Here is a 20,735-nt window from a genome sequence, read left to right on the forward strand (position 1 = left end):
ATAGAGAGCTCCAGACTCTCTCTGGTGGCCAGTGAGCATCTATTTTACCAGGTCTCTACTGTAGGTCAATTGTATTTCTGAGCTCCTGTAAACTTATGCTTGTGTCTTCAATGAGAATGGCTGATTATTGTAGTTACTCTTCTGTCTCCCTTTAAAAAATAAAAATAAAAATGTCTTTGATTTTCCAAAGTCAGGCATAACCATCCTTTCCTAACTACAAGGAAGCCAAAATGACAGAACATAGTTTAGGACAGGGGCGTCCAACTCAATTTCATTGAGGGCCACATCAGCATTGCGGTTGCCCTCGGGGGGGGGGGGTATGGCCTGGGTGGGCGTGGCCTACTGTGTGGGCGTGGCTAGAGTGTGTATGGCCTACTGGGTGGGCGTGGCTAGAGTGCGTATGGCCTACTGGGTGGGCCTGGCCAGCTCTACATCGTTCGCATCAAGGGTGCCTATGGGGGCCTGGGCAGGAGTGGGACAGATCTGAGGGTCTCTGGCAGGAGGAGGGTCTCTGGGCCAGGGCCAAGGCAGTGGGGGCCGTTCCCTCACTGTTTCCAGGATGGCTTTGGGGGCCACATGAAACCACTTCGCGGGCCGGATCTGGCCCCCGGGCCTTGTGTTTCACATGTCTGGTTTAGGATATCACACCCTTTCCTACTTGCATGGCAATGTCACAGATAACCACGTAAAGGGCAAAGTTTACATCACATTCAATTCTTTGCCCTCTCTTCTCACGGCAAATACCTATAGCATCAGGTCTTCTTCACTTATTCCTGGCTTCTCATTATGTGTCCAAAATAAAGCTTCATTTTTAGGGTGCTCCCAGTGAGCAGTCTGATTTTACTTTTTTTTTTAATTCCATTTATATCCCGCCCTTCTCCGAAGACTCAGGGAGGCTTACAAACTTAGCAGTAGCCTTCATTCTATGTATACGCCTGCTTATTAGGGCTTTCACACCTCCCCCAAGCGGCATTATTACAAAGTCAGCTTAATTGCCCCCAACAATCTGGGTCATATTTAAGTATGAGAAAATTTAGTACTTAAATTTAGTACCTAAATCAATCTTCAGATCACTGCCTAAGCCAATCAATTGTTGAAATTTATCAAAGCTTTCGGTATCTTATAAATGGCATATACTACCTAATAATGTAAATTAAACCATACAGGAAGAATTCATTGTAAAAAAAGCTGGTCTCTGTATCTATCAGCCTTCTCTGGCTGTCATTATATGCATAATTAAATTGATACTGCATTATAATGCTCAAAACAAAATGTGTGGGATCTGAATCTTTACTTAATAGTAGCTGACTGTTGATTTCCCCAGCAATTACCTGCAGAAGAGCTATTGGGATGCATGAAAGAACATATTTTATTGTGGCTATGGGTGGACAAAAGAACTTTTCTGTTCTTACTGTTAAAGAGTGATGTGTGTCTCCTCTTCCAGAAAATGATGTGTAGGCATGTGAAAATGTGTGGGCCGTTTCTGATATAAGATGTGGGCAATCTCTTGGGAGTCACAATGGAATCTAAATGTTTGCAGTGACATTCTACTAATATGCTTATGTGGAGGCTGAAAGAATTTCCCAAAATGAGTAGGTTATTATATATTCCACCTACAGTTTGGTGTGCAGGATGAAAGGTCGCAGTCACCCAGAGTCAGATTACACCAAAGATCTTCAAATGTAGCAGAGAGCTTTACCTCTTTACCAAGAATATGCAGTTAGTAAGATTTTTGAAATCTTGGTTTGCTTAGGTATCTCTTATTATCATTGAGACTGCTACCATATAATGTGGATCGTGCTACTGGTACATATCTTTCTAACAAATGGAACAAATAGAAAATGCAGTATAAAAGTGGTTTATATGGTGGCATAATAGGGCTGTGGAAAATATAAAGAAAATGTCCTGCAAAATGCATTGCTGTGAGTGAAGCATCCTACAACGATCATGTAGTCTAACTTTCTGCATTATGCTAGAAAATCAATTAAATCATCAATGAGAGGTAGCTATTAGTCTCCTCTTAAAAATTTCCAGAGATGGAAACTCCACAGCTATTCCATTGTTGTACAGATCTTACTCTCATGACGTTCTTCCCTACATTTAAGTGAAATTTAGGTAGCTGCAGTACTCTACTTATTATTTCTCTCCCCTGAGTCATTAATGCTGACTCTTTGAGTTTAGCTATCCCTACCAAGTAGCTATTTTTCAGATGAACTAATGCTGTAAATAAGGTCATATGGAGAATGTAAAAATGTAAAAATCAGAAGCAATATTTACATCCCTGAATTATTTATTAATGCTACTTCATCTTCAAAAAAGTTGTGAATTTTTTTTTAAAAAAAGCCAAGTAAAAAAACTTCCAAGTCACAAGTGGCAAAATCCAGGTTTGCAGGATATAATTTGTTTTTAAGTTGACCTCAATAGTCTAGAAGCCAGAACAGTCATGCAAAATAAAGGCACAGGCAAGAAGATATTAATTAATTTATTAAATCAATATATATGGCTGTCCTTCTCACAGATCAGATGCTGGATAATAATACATTAAAATAATATTTAAAAAATCACCCCAATATCAACAAAACACAAGAAACCTCTACACTGGTGACCAAGAATCAGTACTTAACATCACAATAATACCTGATTTCACAGGCCATCTAACATTTGTACTCTGCCTTACAGCACATTCAGGTGTTCAGTGCTTTGTGAAAGGCTGGCAGGGTTGAAGCCAATCTATTCTTGAAAAGAGGGGGGGGAATAGAGTTTAAAGGGCAGGTGCTACACCAAAATGGCCGGCTTCCTACACCCTATTTGATGGCCTTGTTTAATTGAGAAAACTTGGAGCATGCTTTGAGTTTCAGATCCTACAGGAAGGAAGGAAACAACCAGGGAGAGGGGTTCTGCAAATAGCCCTGTCCCATGCCACAAGTTATAACTTAATTTATAAGATAAGGAACACAGACTCTCCCGAGTACATTTGTCCCTGCCTGGACAAATCCTTGCAGATTTCTTGGCAAGAAATGGTTTTGGCAGAAATGGTTTGCTCCTTCGGCTCCTTCCTAGAGCTGAAAGAAAGTGACCAGCTCAAGGTCATCCAGCTGGCTTAGTACCCAAGGCTGGACTAGAACTTACAGTCTCCTAGGTTCTAGCCCAATGCCTTAACCACTGTACCAGCATTTGCTCCCTGTCCATTTATCACCAAATATCTAGAGATTATCAGTAGAATCCAATCTATCTTTTGGGCATCCCTGAACACAATTCTTTCCATTGGGTCAGGCAAGGAACCTATACAGTGTATAAGCTGTCATTTACTCTTAGATCACAAAATGCACAGTGATGTTAATTTCTGTGGATATAGGTTTACTCACTATAAGTACAGGTTGAACTGCTGCTTCATCCAGAGAATTAAACCGTTAGCATTTACAGAGAGATCTAGATTTTAATTTCCTCAAACATTCTAATTTTGTCTGTTTTACTCATACAAAGCTGCAGAGATCCATTGAGACAGCAGAATATTTTGACTGAAATGCATTTATAGTATACGTATAATCTTGCAACTTGTGGTTGGGAAACAAGCACAAAAGGAAGCTACCATTACAATCAACCACAAGATGGTAGCATATCTTACATCTAAGCAACTTACAGAGCCCTATCTGAAAAACAGTTTTATTTATTTTGCAATACTTTCTCTTCACCAGTCCAGCTGACCCTCAAATTCATAGCAGGGGATTCTTCATACACTGTGGTTTAAATCTGACTTGTACTTTTCCTTGCAATTCCGGCTGAAAGACTTGTCCCAGATAGAGAATATATTACATGATGAAAATGCATCTAGACCAACACATAAAAGCAGGATATTTATTCACTTTAAGAACCTTATTTTGTCACTGGAAAAAGCAAAAGTGGGGGGAAAAAACCAAAACCAAATGCATCTAGAAACCAACACATAAAAGCAGGATACTTATTCACTTTAAGAACTTTATTTTGTCATTTGAGAAACAAAAGTGAAAATGAAAAAAAAAATGACTGGGAAAAAAAAGCAAGAAGCAAGGCTGTAAAGTTAGAAAAGGATATAAAAATCAAGTGGGAGTGGGAAGGGGGTGGGGTGGGGTTGTGTTTTGTTTTTTAAAAATAAAATATATTGTAAAAACTTTTTAAATAAAAAAAATCAAGGACCTCTTTGGTAGAAAATCTTTTGTAAAACTGCCATTTCTTTTTGGAAATAGTTTCTTCTCTGGAAAAAAAGGAAAACCCAAAGCCTCTCCCTGGGACATCCCAGTTCATTGCGCCATCCAGGATTTGCCACAGTTACAGAGAGCCACTCCCAAGTAGCAAACAGAAGGAGGGAACTGGGAATTTCCCTGCTCCAGATTAAAGTTTCTATATTAGAAACTCTATTTCTTTGCTCTGACAACCCCCAACGATTTTCTTACTAATGGCATGATCTATGTAAAGTGTTATCAGATTGGAGACCACAATCAGCAAGGGCAGTGCTGTCTCCCAACAAATGCTTAGATTTGACAGGTCATGGCTTTCTAACCCACAGTGGTTCTGCATGTCCTTTCATGATAGTAATACCTTACCTGCCTATTTAAAATGTAAAGGAAATCTTAAGCACCTATGGCTTGATGCAAGCGTATCCAGTCATAAACTGAAGACAACTAAATGCAAAGCTTTAGAATGTGGGAAACAATTCCAATTTATGATAAATGCTTCTCCCATCAATTAAAACTGGAAAAAAATGCCCAAATGCCACTCATTAACATCTCTTTTGCAGCTTATGTTCAAAAGAAACGTGGAGAATGGGAACTTTCAGTCCCTAAGGAAGGGTGGCAGACCCTCATGACTCAGTAAGTTGAACTCAGTTTCAAAGTGCAAGGTCAAGTGTCCAGCATAAAGCTACCTAAATAATCCAAGAAGTTGGCACTTCCCTTTACAGCAGTAGTAGCAAATTGAGTAGAACAGTAATTGACCTTTGCTCTCGCCCTGAGAACATCAATTATTCCAAGGCAAAAGTGATTAAGACTCTACTTGACTCTATGAGCTTAGTTTTCAGGTTTTGTCAATCCCAGAGGCTGCCAGCTGAAACAACACAACATTCTGGTCCTGACAACTCTGTCCTGCCTCCATGGGAGGCAAAATCAGAGCTAAAGGGAGATGTGGGGCAATTTGGTGTCTAGACACTGCAACTGAAGAAAAGGAAAAAGAGTGAAATCTGAAATACCTATTCACAATATGATGTGTAATGCAATTCTTAAATAATTTCTCCAAATTTAGATAAACCAGGAAGAGAGAACAAGAATTGTACCACTTTATCCAAAGCTTGTGTCCCTTCAAAGAGGCAGCATTTCCACATTCTCATTCAGCATTTAAAGTCAAAACATACAAAGGAGTTTTCCTTTCTCACACTGGCTCCATAGTCTCGGAAAAAAAGGCTGTGGTTGTCCCAAGGCTCACATTACAACAAAAAAGAATGATTCATTGGTGGCCTGCTGTGCCACTGCCAGCCTCCAGCAGCAATGTTATCCTCCTCACAAGGTTAACTTTCCCCTTTAGATGTTAGGATGTTCGGCTGGAGCACATCACAGGCTTTCCGGAGATCTTCAGGTCATCAAAAGGCAAAAGCGTAAGGATCTGTCAACAAAAGCCAAATAATGATAAGGATTACCGGTCAAGAAGGTCGTGTACAAAAGAGCTAGTATTGCCATTTTAACACGGAGAAAACTCATCCTTGTGGTCGCTAAGAGTGACATTGACTCCATAACTTGACAGTGCATAATTAATCATGACTTCATTGAGGGACAGAAACACAAAGCACAAACAGCTTGCAAAGATTGTCAGCCATCTAGTGTGGTCAGACAGAGCAATGAATTCTGCGGTTAAGCCTTTCTACCCATTATGCAGGAAGATAATTTGTGATATTTTTCCTATGAAGAGCAGGATATTCACAGGAAATTTACTACATATGATCCCTTTCTATGTGTTTTGGGGACAAACATATTCCTGAAAGAAAACACCTCTGAACAGATCACCTATCTGAACACCCAAAGCTTTCCCAAACAAGGCTAAATTCATCTATAGGTAGTCAGGTAGTCTTCAACTTATGGCCACAACAGAGCCTGAAAAATAAGTTGTTAATTTGGGGCAGATATTAAATAAGACATGTGACCAGGACACTAGTTTGAACTGTATCCTAATGTATAAAAATATACTATTTTTTTAAAAAATATTTTTATGATAATCTAGCAACTTCCTCCACATCAAGACCATGAGTTTTATTATTTATTAAAGAATAATAATATTTTTCTAAGACAGGGGTCTTCAAACTTGGCAACTTTTAAGACTTGTGGACTTCAGCTCCCAGAATTCCTCAGCCAGCGTGGCTGAGGAATTCTGCGAGTTGGAAGTCCAGAAGACTTAAAGTTGCTAAGTTGGAAGACCCCTGTTCTAAGATGTCAAGAACATCAGACATTAGGCATTGATATCCTTTCTTTCCTAAAGGAGATCAGGCTTTAATGTTTTATTTTACAAGACTACCTAGGAGCTGAGGTAAGTCAGACAATATGACAGCAAATAGCTAAAGTGACAGGGAAGTGACAGGAATCCACTCTCTTAAGTACAATGCAGAACTCTAACCATTTTCTCTTAGAAGACCCCAGAGTGGCCCTCATCTCTGCACTGGGTTGGGCTTCACAGCATGAATCTGCATATGTAGGTGTCAATGTTTGCAGCCATGACAGTAGGCTAAGGGAGCCCAGTGACCTTTGACTTCCATTTCTATCAATTGCCTGTTTATTAATAATGAAGACAAACACTATTCGGCTTCAGAGTAAAATCTGGTACTCATTTTGTCCTACACGGAGCTCTGCTTTGCTTAGATCCTCATCTTCCTGATGTAGGAAGAACATCAGTTACCACCCTGATTCACTGCAGCTTAATTGATGACATCTGCTTATCCTGCCCTATGTCATTGCTTAGAACTGAAGAGGCTGCCATGATGGCAAAGCAGTGGCAACCCCAGAGGCAGACTAGCCAGTTTAGCAGCTCCTCCCTGCACGTAGCCTTTAAGATTAAGATCAGATAGATGTGAACTGCAACTTGGAAAATCAAAGATACAAAGAGGATCATGGAAACAAGAGACAACTGCTGTTACCAGAACTCCCAATTCTTGCCTCTTTGCTAAACATCATGTGCTAAAACGTAAGAACTACACAACTGGTATATCTGCCTTACTTTCAGATTGGGAGTAGGCAACCCACAGCTACAATTAGCTTCCCAGCACCCTGAGAGTGTGCTGATGAAATTCTGTAGCAAAATGGTCACATTCTAAAGGTGAAAAGTTTTGCAATTAACATTGGGACTGGGAAACTTCTACAAAGGATACTGCTTCTATTTATGCTCTGAAAACCATTCAAATACAACTCAAAATTGACATTTTTCATCTTTCCATTTTTTTTGCCTCGGTGTTGGTGTTTAGTGGAGGAATGAAAAGCCTCTCGGGTGGTATTAGCCCCTGCTCTTAAGCCCTTCAGCCTCAAAATTACATTCTAAAAAAATGACCAGTTCCCCTTTCCAATTCTTAACCTCCCTTTCAAGAGGCCAAATATTTAAATACTCCATGTTGTGGATGGCTTCTTGCCTACTAGAAAGTGGATAGACTGAAGTTGGCTTCCAGACTCTCAAAACGATGTTCCCTCTTATTCTATACCCGGCTCAGATTACTTGAATCTATTGCAAGTCATTCCAGGAGAAACACTCACATCATCATTGCCATCTGCCAGATCTTGAGCTGTCTCATTTTCCATATTCCGCAATAAGGTATCTGCTCCCGAATGGCAGAGGATTGCAGCAATGGCAGCATCGTTCCTGCCTACAGCCAGGTGCAGTGGGGTGCAGCCATTGTACATCTGTGAATCCACCTGGGCCCCCAATCGCAGGAGTTGTCTCACAGCCATCTCATCATGATTCTCCACTGCCAGATGTAGGGGTGTCTTTCCACTTGTGCCATCCTGAGAGAGCAAGAGATGGGGGAGTCAGTTATTTCACGAGATCTCATGAGCAAAATTCCAAAGAACGTCCCTTTCTGGGTAGACACAGTAAGAAACCTAGATTTCCTACTGCAAAAGCCTGCCACTTCTTGGTCTTTGAGTAAAAAAGATGTCAAGGTAATGATTTAGAAGCTAACCAGCTTGTATAATGTGAGATGAATGATGCAATGTTAGGAATGACTCAGCAGGAGTCTGTATCCCTTTAAGAGCTTGAGTATAAAAGGGATGGCCTTGTTGGTGTCTTTCTCTCTTGTCCGTTCCCTGCTGTAATTGCTGTGTATTGGAGTTTGCTGAATGACCAAGTGTATGTATCTTGTTTCTAGTGCATATTTGTAGATAGTGTAATATAAACCGCCATTTAATACAGACCATTGCTTACTGTATTTACTCCTGGGTTACCTCAGTGCAATAAGACTGTGCATGCTCTGACAAAAGACAACAGTGAAAATCAGCTCCAAACAAAATAAGAGAAAGTTCCTTTCTGGGCCATGGTGCAACTGAGAGATTCTAGCAAAATAAGAAAAGTTGAAAGTTCCTTTCTGGGCCATGGTGCACCTGAGATTCAAGCAAATTGCTCAAAGCTAGAAGAGCCTATGGTAGGGATCACAGTGGCATAGCAGTTCCTAAGTCAAAACTAAGTCAGGCATTCTCTTCCTGGGGATGCAAAAACTGAATCAGGAGGCTCCACTGAACTCCTATTCGCACACCCATCCAATAGGAAGTAATCAGGATTGTACATAATTCTGAAATGATCATGACTCCTTGGAATTGAATTTGACTCCTGGTGACTATGATCACCTGAGTGTCGTTTGGTTAGCAGCAATGCAGAATTGATTTGTTATTGCTTTATTCCAGGATGCTTTTTTTGTTGTTGTTGATTTGTTTGTTTGCTTCCCAGTCATCTCCACAGCCAGCCAACCACCTATCCTGATTTGAACCTGTTTAGCTTTCTAAAATCAATCTTCTGTGGATGGCATGTAATCACTAACTAAATCCAAATTTCACTCTAAAGAAGGTTTTATCCTGTAAGTTGAAAATTTATCCTATTTCATTTGCACAAAGGAAAGAAAGAGAAGATAGGCAATGCTACAGCTCATTTTTTTAACCTTTTATTCAGTTGTGTCCAATTCTCAGTGCAATTTAATTGGCAAGGATTTTCAGAAATAGTTTGCCATTGACTCCTTTCTAGAGCTGGGAGAAAGACGTGACTGGCCCCAAATCACCCAGCTGGTTTTGTGCCCAAGGCAAAACTAGAACTCATGGTTTCCCAATTTCTAGCCTGATACTTTATCCACTATATCAAACAGTAGATATAGAGAGTGCGACTGAAAAGGTGGAAGAGGGGATAGAGAAAGGCTAATTCACCTATGTGAATTAGCCTTTCTCTATCCCCTCTTCCACCTTTTCAGTCGCACTCTCTACATATTTAGTATTAGCCATCTCAATGCTTCTTACAAAGACAGATTTTAAATTCTGCCAGCATGCAGAATTTTCCACTCAGTAAAAAAATTTCAGAATTGATATACAGCACATGAGAGATGGAGCTCTGCTAGATGTTCCTAACTTACCTGCACATTAATGTCAGCTCCATTCTGCACCAGCAATGCCATCAAGTGAAGGTTACCTTTCAAGGTGCTGATGTGAAGACACGATAAGCCTGGAGTAAATAACATAAAACCCAAACAGCTCAAGAAACTTGTTACAGTGAAGCATTTAAGCGCTTACTTTTAGCACTCATCAGACCCAATGTGATCACTCCGCACTCTCCTTTACCTTGCCAGTTCTGAAGCTGCAGATCTTGTAGACTTTTTCTAGTCTGCATATCAGAAACTGATTTCTTCAAAGGCAGCAACAGCTCAACACATTCCAGACTCTGCTGCTCACAGGCCAAGTGCAGAGCAGTGTTCCCATTGCGGTCCTGCAGTGCCGGGTTCACCCCTTTCAGAATGAGCGCTTCCACCACTTCGAACTGCTCCAAATACACAGACAAGTGAAGCGGAGTCTGCAAATAGCAAAAAGAAGAAAAAAAAGAGGAATGTGGGCTGGAGAGGCATGGAGAGGCAAGGCAGGTATGCATACAAATCCAATAAACAAACTTGGATTCACATGGATTTTAACTGCATCACAAAAAAATGTAAAATTCAGCAGCGATGCAAGGTTTAGGATCTTGAAAATAAGATGGACAATGCCTAGGCCCGGGGTTCCCAACCTCTGGGCTTTGGCCCAATACCAGGCCTTGAATCATTCAAAACTGGGCCACAGAAGTGGTGGATAAACGTTCGTGTGCACACTCCATTTGCTTGAGCAGCAGATGCACATGCCCACCACTCATGCAAATGGAGCTGCGTGCGCATGCTTGCCCACCACTTGCGCAGAACCATTCCCTCTTCCCCCCCCACCCCCGCCTCTGCCGGCCCACAAAGGTAGAATGGTTGGGAACTCTGGCCTAGACAATCCTCTAAATCCAGAGGTTGGCCCTTAATATAATACCCAGTGATTAGAAGGTATCCATATTCATAATTGATTCTTTATTCCTTCCTGTGGTTAGCAAAATTCAGAAAAATCTATTCAGAATAAGAATCTTTTAAATAGCCAAATAATGAATAAGGCTGATAGATCTTTAGTGTTCTGTGTTTTTTAAAAAACAAAAATCACAATAAAACTTATTATCTACTGTAATATGAGGCAAAGAAGGACACTGATGATCAAGGTTATTTTGGAAGTGTCAGGGTTCTAAAAGAGATTTTCTTTATAATTTTTGGTTCTCTTTACATACTAAATTATTCTACATTGATGTGCTATTGTAATTGTCAGCACATGAGAGGTTAGCAGATGCGTCAGACTTGTAAAGTCATTTCTTGTGTTATTTAAAGAAACTTGGAATCTGTGTGTTTACAATGTATTTTATATTCCTTGTTAAAATAAATATGACACTTGTATAATACTAGAAATCAAGATAAGCAATTCATAGATGGATTAATAAAGGAAACTGTGAGATTTAGCACTGGTTCTAAAATTTATTTATCAAATGGTCAGTGGTCAGTATAGCTCAAATAATAATGATCATCCTTAACAAAGGGGTTATTAACTATTTAAGAAATCATAAAATTCAGATTATGTCTCAGCCACCTGTTTTTGGTATTTAGATATTCTATTTCAAGAGGAAAAATAAGGCAAAAAATAAGGAGCTACGCAAGCTTAAATAATATAGGTTAAATAATTTGGAGTATCCTGGTGAAAACATTTATTAATTGATTTATTATTAATTCTGGAGGAAAACGAAGGGCCTATACAAGCTTTCAATTCTGTCTTACATTGTTTTGCTGATGAAGACACCTTTGTATATTTTGTTGATTGATTGTGTGCCATCAAGTCGGTTTTTTGACTCCTACAAAGCAGTATTCTCATCCCAGTACTCATCTGGATTTTCTCTCCTTAATTAGACCTGAGTTTTAATCCTGCAGTCCTGCTTGTTGTGTTATTTTACTTTACTTTTTTTTACTTTTACCTTTACCTTTACTTTACTTCAGTTTCCCAATGACTAGGTAGGTTTATTTCCCCAATGACTTTGGGTGGCTTACAATTCAAAAAACATACCATAATCAAAATACTAAAAACATGTTAAAACAATCAAAACAGTAGAATGTTTTTTTTTATGTGAAGGAGACCATTAACTTCTGAGTGTTACAAACCTTTTGGCATAAGAAATAATAGAACAAAATTTCCAAAGAGTGTTACAGTTAAGTGGAATAGATCTTTATGTTTAAAACACCTTTAGAGTATAGACAAAAATATTTATTTATTTATCATCAAAAGCACTTTAACTTCCAGCCTTAGATTATTTATTTATTTAATTAGTTTTCTATACCACCCTATTCCCGAAGGACTCAGGGCGGTTTACAGGGCAGCATATATATTACCACCCTGCAACTTGCTCTCTTCCATCTAGAACAGAAGGAGCCCTGATCTTTCTTCATGTCTCTTACCACCTACTTGGAACAAATCATTCTGGAATTCCAAAACCTCCACGGGCATTTGGGCAATGCAGCAGAATGTGATAGATGGCATACAGTGGATGATTGCCAGGTGCAGTAACCTGAGAAGGAAAAAGATTAGTCATGCCAACCTGTAAAAATAAAGAATGACTTCCCTTCAAGCAGAGAAAACATTCTTACATAGCAAAGCCCCAGTTGCTGGTTTACATTTAGCTCTTAGAAGTAAATTAGCTGTCTTGCTTATTGGAAAATTGAGTCAGACCTATGCATGTGTAGTGTAACAATTTCCACATTACACCATTTCACAAGCCAAGATGTACTTTACACAGCAAAAGAGGTTTACTGTTTGCAAGGTGTCAGCCATTCATTTTTCTGGGGAGCTCTAGGAAGAAGAGACAGATATCTCTAAATGCATAGTAATCCATCAAAAAGTGAGGCACACATTCTCAAGAACTGTCCCAACAACTTAATAGAAAATGCCAAGAAATAAATACAGGGCCCTCAATATTCAAACCTAAACTGCAAGCCAAATATCTGTTTGCTTTTAAAGCACACATACGGTGCAGAGAGAGAGGGTGGGGAGGGTGAGATCCTTCTGGTTCAAAGACAGGCAGCAAAAATTAAGTAATGCCATGCAGAAAGGTTCTTTCATTCTGTCAATTAGATCGCATTCAATTTCATGGAAAAGGGAATTTCATTTCAAAGGAGAAAAAAAAGTTTAGTAAAAGTTCTGTCAGTGAAGATTGGTATTCTTGCACTTACTGAATAACAATATGGCTAAGGGGTATTTTTGAGTGTCTGATCCTTCATAGTAAATTGTCTTTACAGTGATCTGTAGCTTTTCTGATTACTGTTTGGTAATTACATTTTAACAGAAATGTGCCTCTTCTTCAGATTGGGAAATTGATTGAGCAGCCAGCCAGGAGACTTCAGAGTGATGAAAGAGGTATAATAGAAGTCAGCTGTTCTTGTACCACCCTTTATCATGACCAGCAATAAAAATGCAACCCAGAAAAATGCAAGAGAAAATTTCAGCCTTCCCCAAAATACGGTAGAAAAACAGAAACTTTTTTTTAAAAAAAGAAACTGCAAAATGGTTATAGCCCTGGATTGTTTTAAGGCATGCATGGAAAGGACTCAAATTTCTTCAACTGCCTTACAAGTAACATCTAGCTCTTGTTCAATGAGAAAGGGCAAGAGAAGAAGTGGTGGTATAAACTCATCTACAATACAGTACTTAGTTATTGTAAAATAGCTGAGCAGGGAATAAGTCTCAGTCAAAACAGCAAGGCTGGATTCCAAAACTTTACAGGAACTCTGGCTTCCCCACTCCATCATGATTACCCAGAGAAGGGCAGATGACAAAGGCAGTAGCAAATGTTACATCTTCATCAAGGATATCAGTGTATTAAGGGGAAATGATGGTTGCTGTAGTATTCTATCTTAAACACATGGCACAGAGGAAACTCAATTGTCCCTAGGTACAGATGCTTCATTCTGTTATCTAGAGATTGCATTCCAGAAAGAGAGTTGGCCACTATACCGCTCCAAACTGCTTTCTCCATCTTCCTATATGGTAGAAAGGCTGTCTGTCTATCTATCTATCTAAATCAAAGTTTATTTTTTCCTCCTTTCCCTAATACATCAGGAACGTTAAATCAGTTTAAAGCAGGGGTCAGCAAACTACATCCGATGGGCCAAATCCAGTCCTCTTCCTGTTTCTGATTCTGTCAAGCTCCTTCGGGTTGAAGGGAAGGGGCACAGGGTGCCTGGTTGTAGTCTATCAGCAGCTTCCTTGCTTGTAGGCCAGTGCCATCCAATGGCTACTGTGCTCCACGGTCTACAAACCTGCCAACTGTGCCTGCAGAGGGAGAGGAGGGACAAGACCTGGTCCTTTATTGCAGGGGTCCCCAGTCCGTGGACCGGCACCAGTCCACAGCATGCCAGCAACCAGGCCGCACAAACAAGCAAAGCCCCATCTGACGGATGTAGGCAGTACATGAAACCACACCCCCTCCGGTCCACGGAAAAACCTCTCTCCATGGAATGGGTTCCCAGTCCCCAAAAGGTTGGGGACCTCTGCTTTATTGTATAGAAAAAGTTTGCCATCCTCTGCTTTAAAAGCTTAGACTACTAAAGGACAAGCAGAGAAAAAAGAAATGTTAGTTGTACACATGATGAAGTTATAATCAGATGGAGGTGGGTTTTAGTTAGCTGTACCACCGCCTATCCACTCATACTTTACCATTTAAAGCCAATTCTGCTCATTTTCTTAGCATACAGTACCAATGGTCATTTTAATAATTTTATGCTAGATATGATATGCTAGTGTCCTTTTATAAACATGCTTTTCTAATAGTTAACATGCAACTGAACTCAGGAAAACTCAATTGAATCCTGTATATGCAATATGTAACTCCTGTCACAATTTGATAAAGTTGCTATTAAAAGAATAAAAAAAACCCATGAACAACAGCTGCAGATTAGAAGACAGATATTTGAATAAGAAAATGAAAAAATAAATAAGGATGCACACTGTACAAGGCTTGTTGGAGAGGGACTTACACAAGATTCGGAAGAACCTAATATGGCTAATAAATCTATGTCATATCTAATATTTTCAGTTTTTTTAAACTATTTAGCTACGAGCAGAAGAAATAATAAATGTCAACTGAAACAGATCTAAATTACTGCCCAATCAGATATAAGTATAGAGGGAGGGGGTAAAAACTTCGTAATCTTTTTAGTATAGAAGTTATACCAAATATTAACTAAAGTATGTAAATAAGCACAATATAATGAGTTGTTACTTTTTTTAAAAAAAATACTGCTGCTTTCAGGACAAGCTCTTTTTTTAAAAAGAAAATCACAGTTGTTTCCTATCTCCAGAAATAATTTCAGAATCAGTGCAAGATGCAATATTAGCATACAGTATGTCATCTTTTTTTAAAAAAAGGATACTAATATTAATTTGGTTCATATAACATTTTTCCCTGAAGTTAACCGACTTTGCAAAGATCACGGTGCACTTGCAAGTGGGTATTTAAAATCAAAGATTCATTTTTATTGTACATTTTTAAGCCCTTTGGTGTCCAAGGCATGTAAAAAAGGGGGATTTCCATCGAAGCAAGGGGAGGCCATATTTGCAGTTGCTGGAAAGGAAAGGAGAGGAGAAAGGAAAGGTGGTCAGCCTCACAAGTATCTAAAACAGTCCCCTGTGTGGACATATTATGGGCTTTTTCTTTTCTTTTTTGAGCTGTGCATAAAAGCATGAATGCTCTGCTCCATAAATAGAGCGGCTGCAGTTCAGGCAACCAGCCTGGGGGAAGCCCAAGGTCACATGGTGTGGGGAATTTCCTTGCCCACAGAGTTGCCTCAGCAACAGGATGGGGAGGGAGGGAGGCCAAAAAGCAGCCAATGAATGCACAGCTGCTTTTTCCAGCAGACCCAAATTGCTGGGGGGAAACAGAAAGGTAACCTTGCTCTGTCGGTGGCATCTACTTTGGCAGTGCTAAAGTTATAAGACTGCATTGAAAAATAAACCCTCCCTTCACAGACAATGGTTTGGGTTTGGGTTTTGCATAGCTACTGTCTTTTGCCACAGAAGTTTGTGAGGTTTGCCACGCAGCTGCACATTTCTCCAGGACGGCCTTCCTGGAGTTAAAGGCATAAAAATAAGAATAGTACCAATGAAGGAGAATATTTGTAGCTCAGGGTTGAAATGAGGGGTCCTTGGTGCTCTGTGAGCTTCCTTGTTTTGTTGCAGACGTTTCATTACCCTAACTGGGTAACATCATCAGTGCTAGTAAGGAGTGCTGTTTGCTGTCGGTTTATATTCTGGGGTTTCCCCTGACTAGGCTGCTTGGTTGGGCTGTTTACTAATGGCTCTGTGGCAGTTTCTTGATTGGGGTGCAAGAATAGGGTGGTTTTTTTAAAAAAACAACAACCCAAAAGTTGGCAATTCTGATTGTTCTGCCAGTCCCCTCAGTGATCTTCTCAAGTGCATGTAAAGCAGTATCTGCAGATGATCAATGGAAACTAGTTACGAATTTTTTTAAAAAACCCCATATATGGTAGTAAAAGGGAAGCTTCTGTGGATTGCTAAGTGAGTCCACTTCAATCTGGAGTTTTCCAGAAGATAGACAAATAACTGCCAGAATTCCCTGCCAGCATTCCTCTCCTATGCTGCATGGTAATTATAGTCCAACATATTTGAAAGAATCTGGGCTGGATCTGATCTGGGCTCTTTCTTGGCCATTATTGCCCTGTTTTTCAGTCATGGCATGGACTCCCACTTCTCCCAGAGAAGTAAGTCCTTGGTTTTAAGATCACTTTTTTCTAATCTGTTGTTTACCTGAAAAGCAGGATGACATGCAGCATAGACTTAGGGATATAGTTTACAACATCACACTATACTTTTATCACTATTATTCATTGCAGAAGCAGTAAAGGGGTGGAAGTGACACCGCAAACAGGAAGGCAATGGTTGAAATAAAGTTGCTCTAACTGGAGCTGGGAAGATTCAGGGTCAAGTCCCTTCGTAGTTATAAAGTCTTCTGGTGATTTGGGATCATTCATTCTCTCAACTTAGGAGACTTCACCACAGAATTGTAGGGCTAAATAGGGAAGTAACAGTGGGATGTGGGGAGGGAAGGACCAAGAACAATTATTATATCTCTTAATCTTGTACTGTATGTATTTATTATTTGTCCAAGTAGTAAATATAATTTGAGGGGGTCCAGTCTTCTTTGGCAGTCTATTGGAAAAGAAAAAGAAAAGAAGTTCCAAAACCAAAGTTTTGGAAAAACCAGGTTTTGGAACCAGAGGAAAGATGACATAAGTATATATCTCCATGAAAGGGGACTCATCTTTCCAAATTATCTTCAAGTCTTGGGATCTGACTTATTATCATGCCAGGAATCAACTGGTTCACCATCATATTATCCAAGGAAAACTACAAATGGAGGGGAAACTAATATGAAACAAATTCTTTAAACAGCAATAACCCATTTTCAACTATGTCTCTGAACAGCTTTTTCAGAAAAATAGGAACAAAATTGACCCAAGAATTTTTAATAACCTGAGCAGAATATTGTGTCAATCAGAGACCTCATTGGAGCTAAAAACAGCCTAGGAAACAAAATTAGTCAGAAGAGGGGTGACTGGGGAGGGTACATTCTTATTCAGGAGGAGGTAAGGGCTGAAATGGACAGAGCAATTATGCAAAGTTAGCAGGGCTGAATTATGCACATGCTTGAAGCTGGGGTTTTCTGGGGTTTAGGGGAAGGAAAACTTTAGTTCATTGGTTTTCTTGTTTAACTGCTCCAAGCCTATTTTAAGTGTACTTATGTCTCCCATCCTACAATGGTAAGACAAAATGCATCTTCAGTTTTCAGTAATCATACCACTGATGTTCGACAGTGCTGTTGGAGGGAGTTCAAGGAACCCTAAAAAAAGGACTCTGTACTTTGCATTAAAATATTCTCAAACCAATTCAAAGCTAAAATCATACTAGATATGGATGTTTCTTCAGACAGCTGGATGATAGCTAGAAGATAGCTTTTTATTAAGGTTTTTTTTAAGTAAGGTAAAAGCCAATATAAACTAAGGGAAAGAAAAGAGAAAAATCAAAGAGTGCAAGAAAGAAAGAAAAATAGAAAAGAAAGAAAAAAACTAAATAGTTGTTTTTGGTCTTCTAACTAATGAAAGTTGTAAAGTATAGGTATACATTTACCTCTTACTCTATCATTGTAACATAACTCTCTTCTTTTGATCATCTATTCTGCCTAATCATCTGAACCATAAACCATAAGTTCATTTTTTTCTGTTTCATGCACAAGCCTATAAGGGGTTTTCAGTCAGCAGTAAAGATAAATGTTGTCTCTTCTCTAATCAAAGAGAAGCCATTTCTGCAAGTCTCATCGTCTTCACCAACCATTCCTCCCTTTAGATAGTTTTCACTCTTAAGCAAATAATAATCTTGCTATACTTGACTTAAATAAAAACAAAGTTCCCGTGACTTTTTTCTAAGGTCCATTAGAACAGGGAATTTCCAAAGCAATTTGAAGTGAACTTTAGCCACTGGCTCCTTTATCTGGCAGAGTCAAGCTTAGCAATGCAAGAAAAACAGGATTCTGTGACTTCTCCAAGCATACCCACACAATTAGCAAGACCAGCCAGCTCTATTTTAAAAGAAGACTGGGCCATTGCAAGTTTGGGGGGATTTAAAGGGGAAGCAGCTTAGGAAGAAGCCGATATGATGCTATAGTACCGTAGTTAAGACTATAAGAAGTTAAGTCTATCAGTAGACTAGGCCTTGGAGACTCTTCATCCTTGAAAGTCACTATCACTAGTGACATTCTCTCTCTCTCTCTCTCTCTCTCTCTCTCTCTCTCTCTCTCTCTCTCTCTCTCTCTCTCTCTCTCTCTCTCTCTGAGAGAATCATAGTTGCGTGCCCCTCATGCAAGGCTGAAGTGCCAAGTTTTGGCCCGTTTGCAGAAGGCCAGGAGAGTGAGAGTATGTTCCATAATTCAGGGGCAGCAGCAAAGAAGGGTCTCTTCTTAGACCCTGCCAGTCAAAATACTTTGAAGGGTTCGGCAGCATACCTTCCCTGCCTAATCAGATGAGATGAGCTGATGCGACAGGGCAAAGTCTCTTCCATTGGAAGCCTGGCCCTATGCCATGTAGGGTTTTATAGGTAATAACCAACACCATGAATTGGACCTGGAAGCAAATCAGCTCCCAGTGCAATTTGCAGAGCAATTATGCTACATGTGCTCTTCTTTGGGCAGCCAATATGGCTTACCTGGCCACACTCTGCACCAATACGCTAGAAAAGCAGCGACAATACCCAGCTGCTCACTTTTCTCTTTGATTTGCAAAAGCAAAAAATTACATGTTTTGTTAAAGCACATAAATATCTCACATGCACAATTATCTGATTTCAAATACTTTTTTTTCTCTAGGAAAACAACTCTAGTTACTATCCAAAACAGAGGACATTTTTTGCCTGAGTAAAATGCATGGGATAAGTGCATCTGCAGAAAAGCCGCAAACTAAAGTGCATTTACACTAAGACAGTGAGTGGGAATGTTCCGGTGCCTAAGTGGGAAGCCCCTGATCAAACATATCATGAGGCAAGAAAGGGTGGGAGTGAAGCTTCAGCTGCTGTTTACTTGACCTTACCCTGGATATTACACTGTGAAGTGGGAAGAAAGAGGAACTAGCGATTGTACACCTGCTACCGAATAACCCAGTTGCCAGGCCAAGGTCGAAGCTGTAATTCCGCCCTCCCAAATTGGCTGAGTGAGATGAGAGGTGGAAGAGGAGCCCAGTTCTACTACCTGTATTCGCTATGCAAAGCTGTTAATGTAATTTTCTCATCGCTTTCCATCTCCTTAGCCTAGTGGCATGGAATCTGTGTTGATGGAATCCAAGAATAACATCTACATGAAACAGGCAAAGTCGGATGGCATTGTAGTTTCGATAAATTGCCAGAGGCTTTCAGTAGATCAGCTACAACGCTATCACTCAGAGATCAAAAAGCCGGAAAAGATACAAGCCTCCAAATTTATGAAAGGCGACTGGAATTCAGTTGAGGCTGGATTCCAAGTCCCATGTATTCCTCTATATCCTTCCTTTCTGAGACAATCTTCCAACATGCAGCTCACTACTATTCAGATTACAAAATAGCAGAGGTGCATTCAGCATTGATATTCAGACAGTAGCTCAGCAATTCTTGGTGTATTTCACAACTGAATAGTCTGCAAGAAATGTCAACTTCTTTCTAATGGCACTGTGGTTAGAGGAAGCCAGCCTTAAGGCAAAAGGGATCATCTGTACAGAACTGTCTGTTGTCGGGGCTACAACACAGGGCTTAAAATTTTGAAAGCAATAATTCCAACACATCTTTGAGATTGGTGTATTAGAGATTACTAATGCAATGTGTGGAGAATTGGAAGAGATTAATCAGGAGCCCTCTCTTATTCTGTTAAAAGTTTATTAAATAATATCATAGTAAGTCAGGTATTATTGATTCTGATTGGCAAGTGGACTCTAGGACCCCAGACACAGTTATTTCTACCACCTACTATTTCACCCTAACTAGAAACATTGAGCACTGAGTTCAGGTTGTTTTGGATCCAAGACAAATGTTCTACTGATTCAGTTCTGAATTGGTTCAATTCTGTTGGCTTAATAATATATGTGAAATTAGAAGTACATACAAGCCTTCCCAATATATATGCCCCTGGTTGTTTTAGCCTTCAATTCTCATTGGACTCAGCCAACTTAAAAAATACAAGAAATCACATTACTAAAAGCAAATTGTATTATGTGATTCTCCTGAAACTGGACAATACTAACATTTGAGCCATTAACAATAATAGCAAGAAAACAAAAGGAAGGAAGTATTGAATTTGTTGTTTCAACAATCATCTCTCGCAAAAAAAAAGCAGAAGGGGAATTCCATGCTTCCTTTGTGTTAATTTTTTTAAGGTCATCATTCTGACCTCTTCTGCAAAGGAATGATATTTTCCAGTAGTAACATTTGTAATATTTTAGCATTTATAACTCTTGTATCAGGAAATTTATATCAGAAAATTAGGGTCAACAGCACCTTTCACAAACATATTTACCGGTATGTTCTTTAAATGTCAAAACTATTTCAACCAGTTTCTGTATTCATTTCCTCCAA

General features: G+C 39.5%; 1 protein-coding gene across 1 annotated transcript in view; it reads right to left on the reverse strand.

Annotated features, from left to right (window-relative positions):
- Nucleotides 1-2,488: 2,488 nt before the first annotated feature.
- Nucleotides 2,489-20,735, reverse strand: part of NFKBIE (NFKB inhibitor epsilon) — a 31,924-nt gene continuing 13,677 nt past the window's right edge. The window contains exons 2-6 of the mRNA XM_083350369.1: nucleotides 12,039-12,141; nucleotides 9,819-10,047; nucleotides 9,614-9,702; nucleotides 7,758-8,006; nucleotides 2,489-5,631 (exon numbers count right to left, since the gene is read on the reverse strand). Of these exons, the coding sequence (XP_083206495.1) occupies nucleotides 5,557-5,631; nucleotides 7,758-8,006; nucleotides 9,614-9,702; nucleotides 9,819-10,047; nucleotides 12,039-12,141 (745 nt within the window). The 3' untranslated portion in view covers nucleotides 2,489-5,556. The remainder of the gene's footprint in view (nucleotides 5,632-7,757; nucleotides 8,007-9,613; nucleotides 9,703-9,818; nucleotides 10,048-12,038; nucleotides 12,142-20,735) is intronic.

The sequence above is a fragment of the Vipera ursinii genome, assembly GCF_947247035.1.
Source record: "Vipera ursinii genome assembly, chromosome: 1".
Taxonomy (NCBI): Eukaryota; Metazoa; Chordata; class Lepidosauria; order Squamata; family Viperidae; genus Vipera; species Vipera ursinii.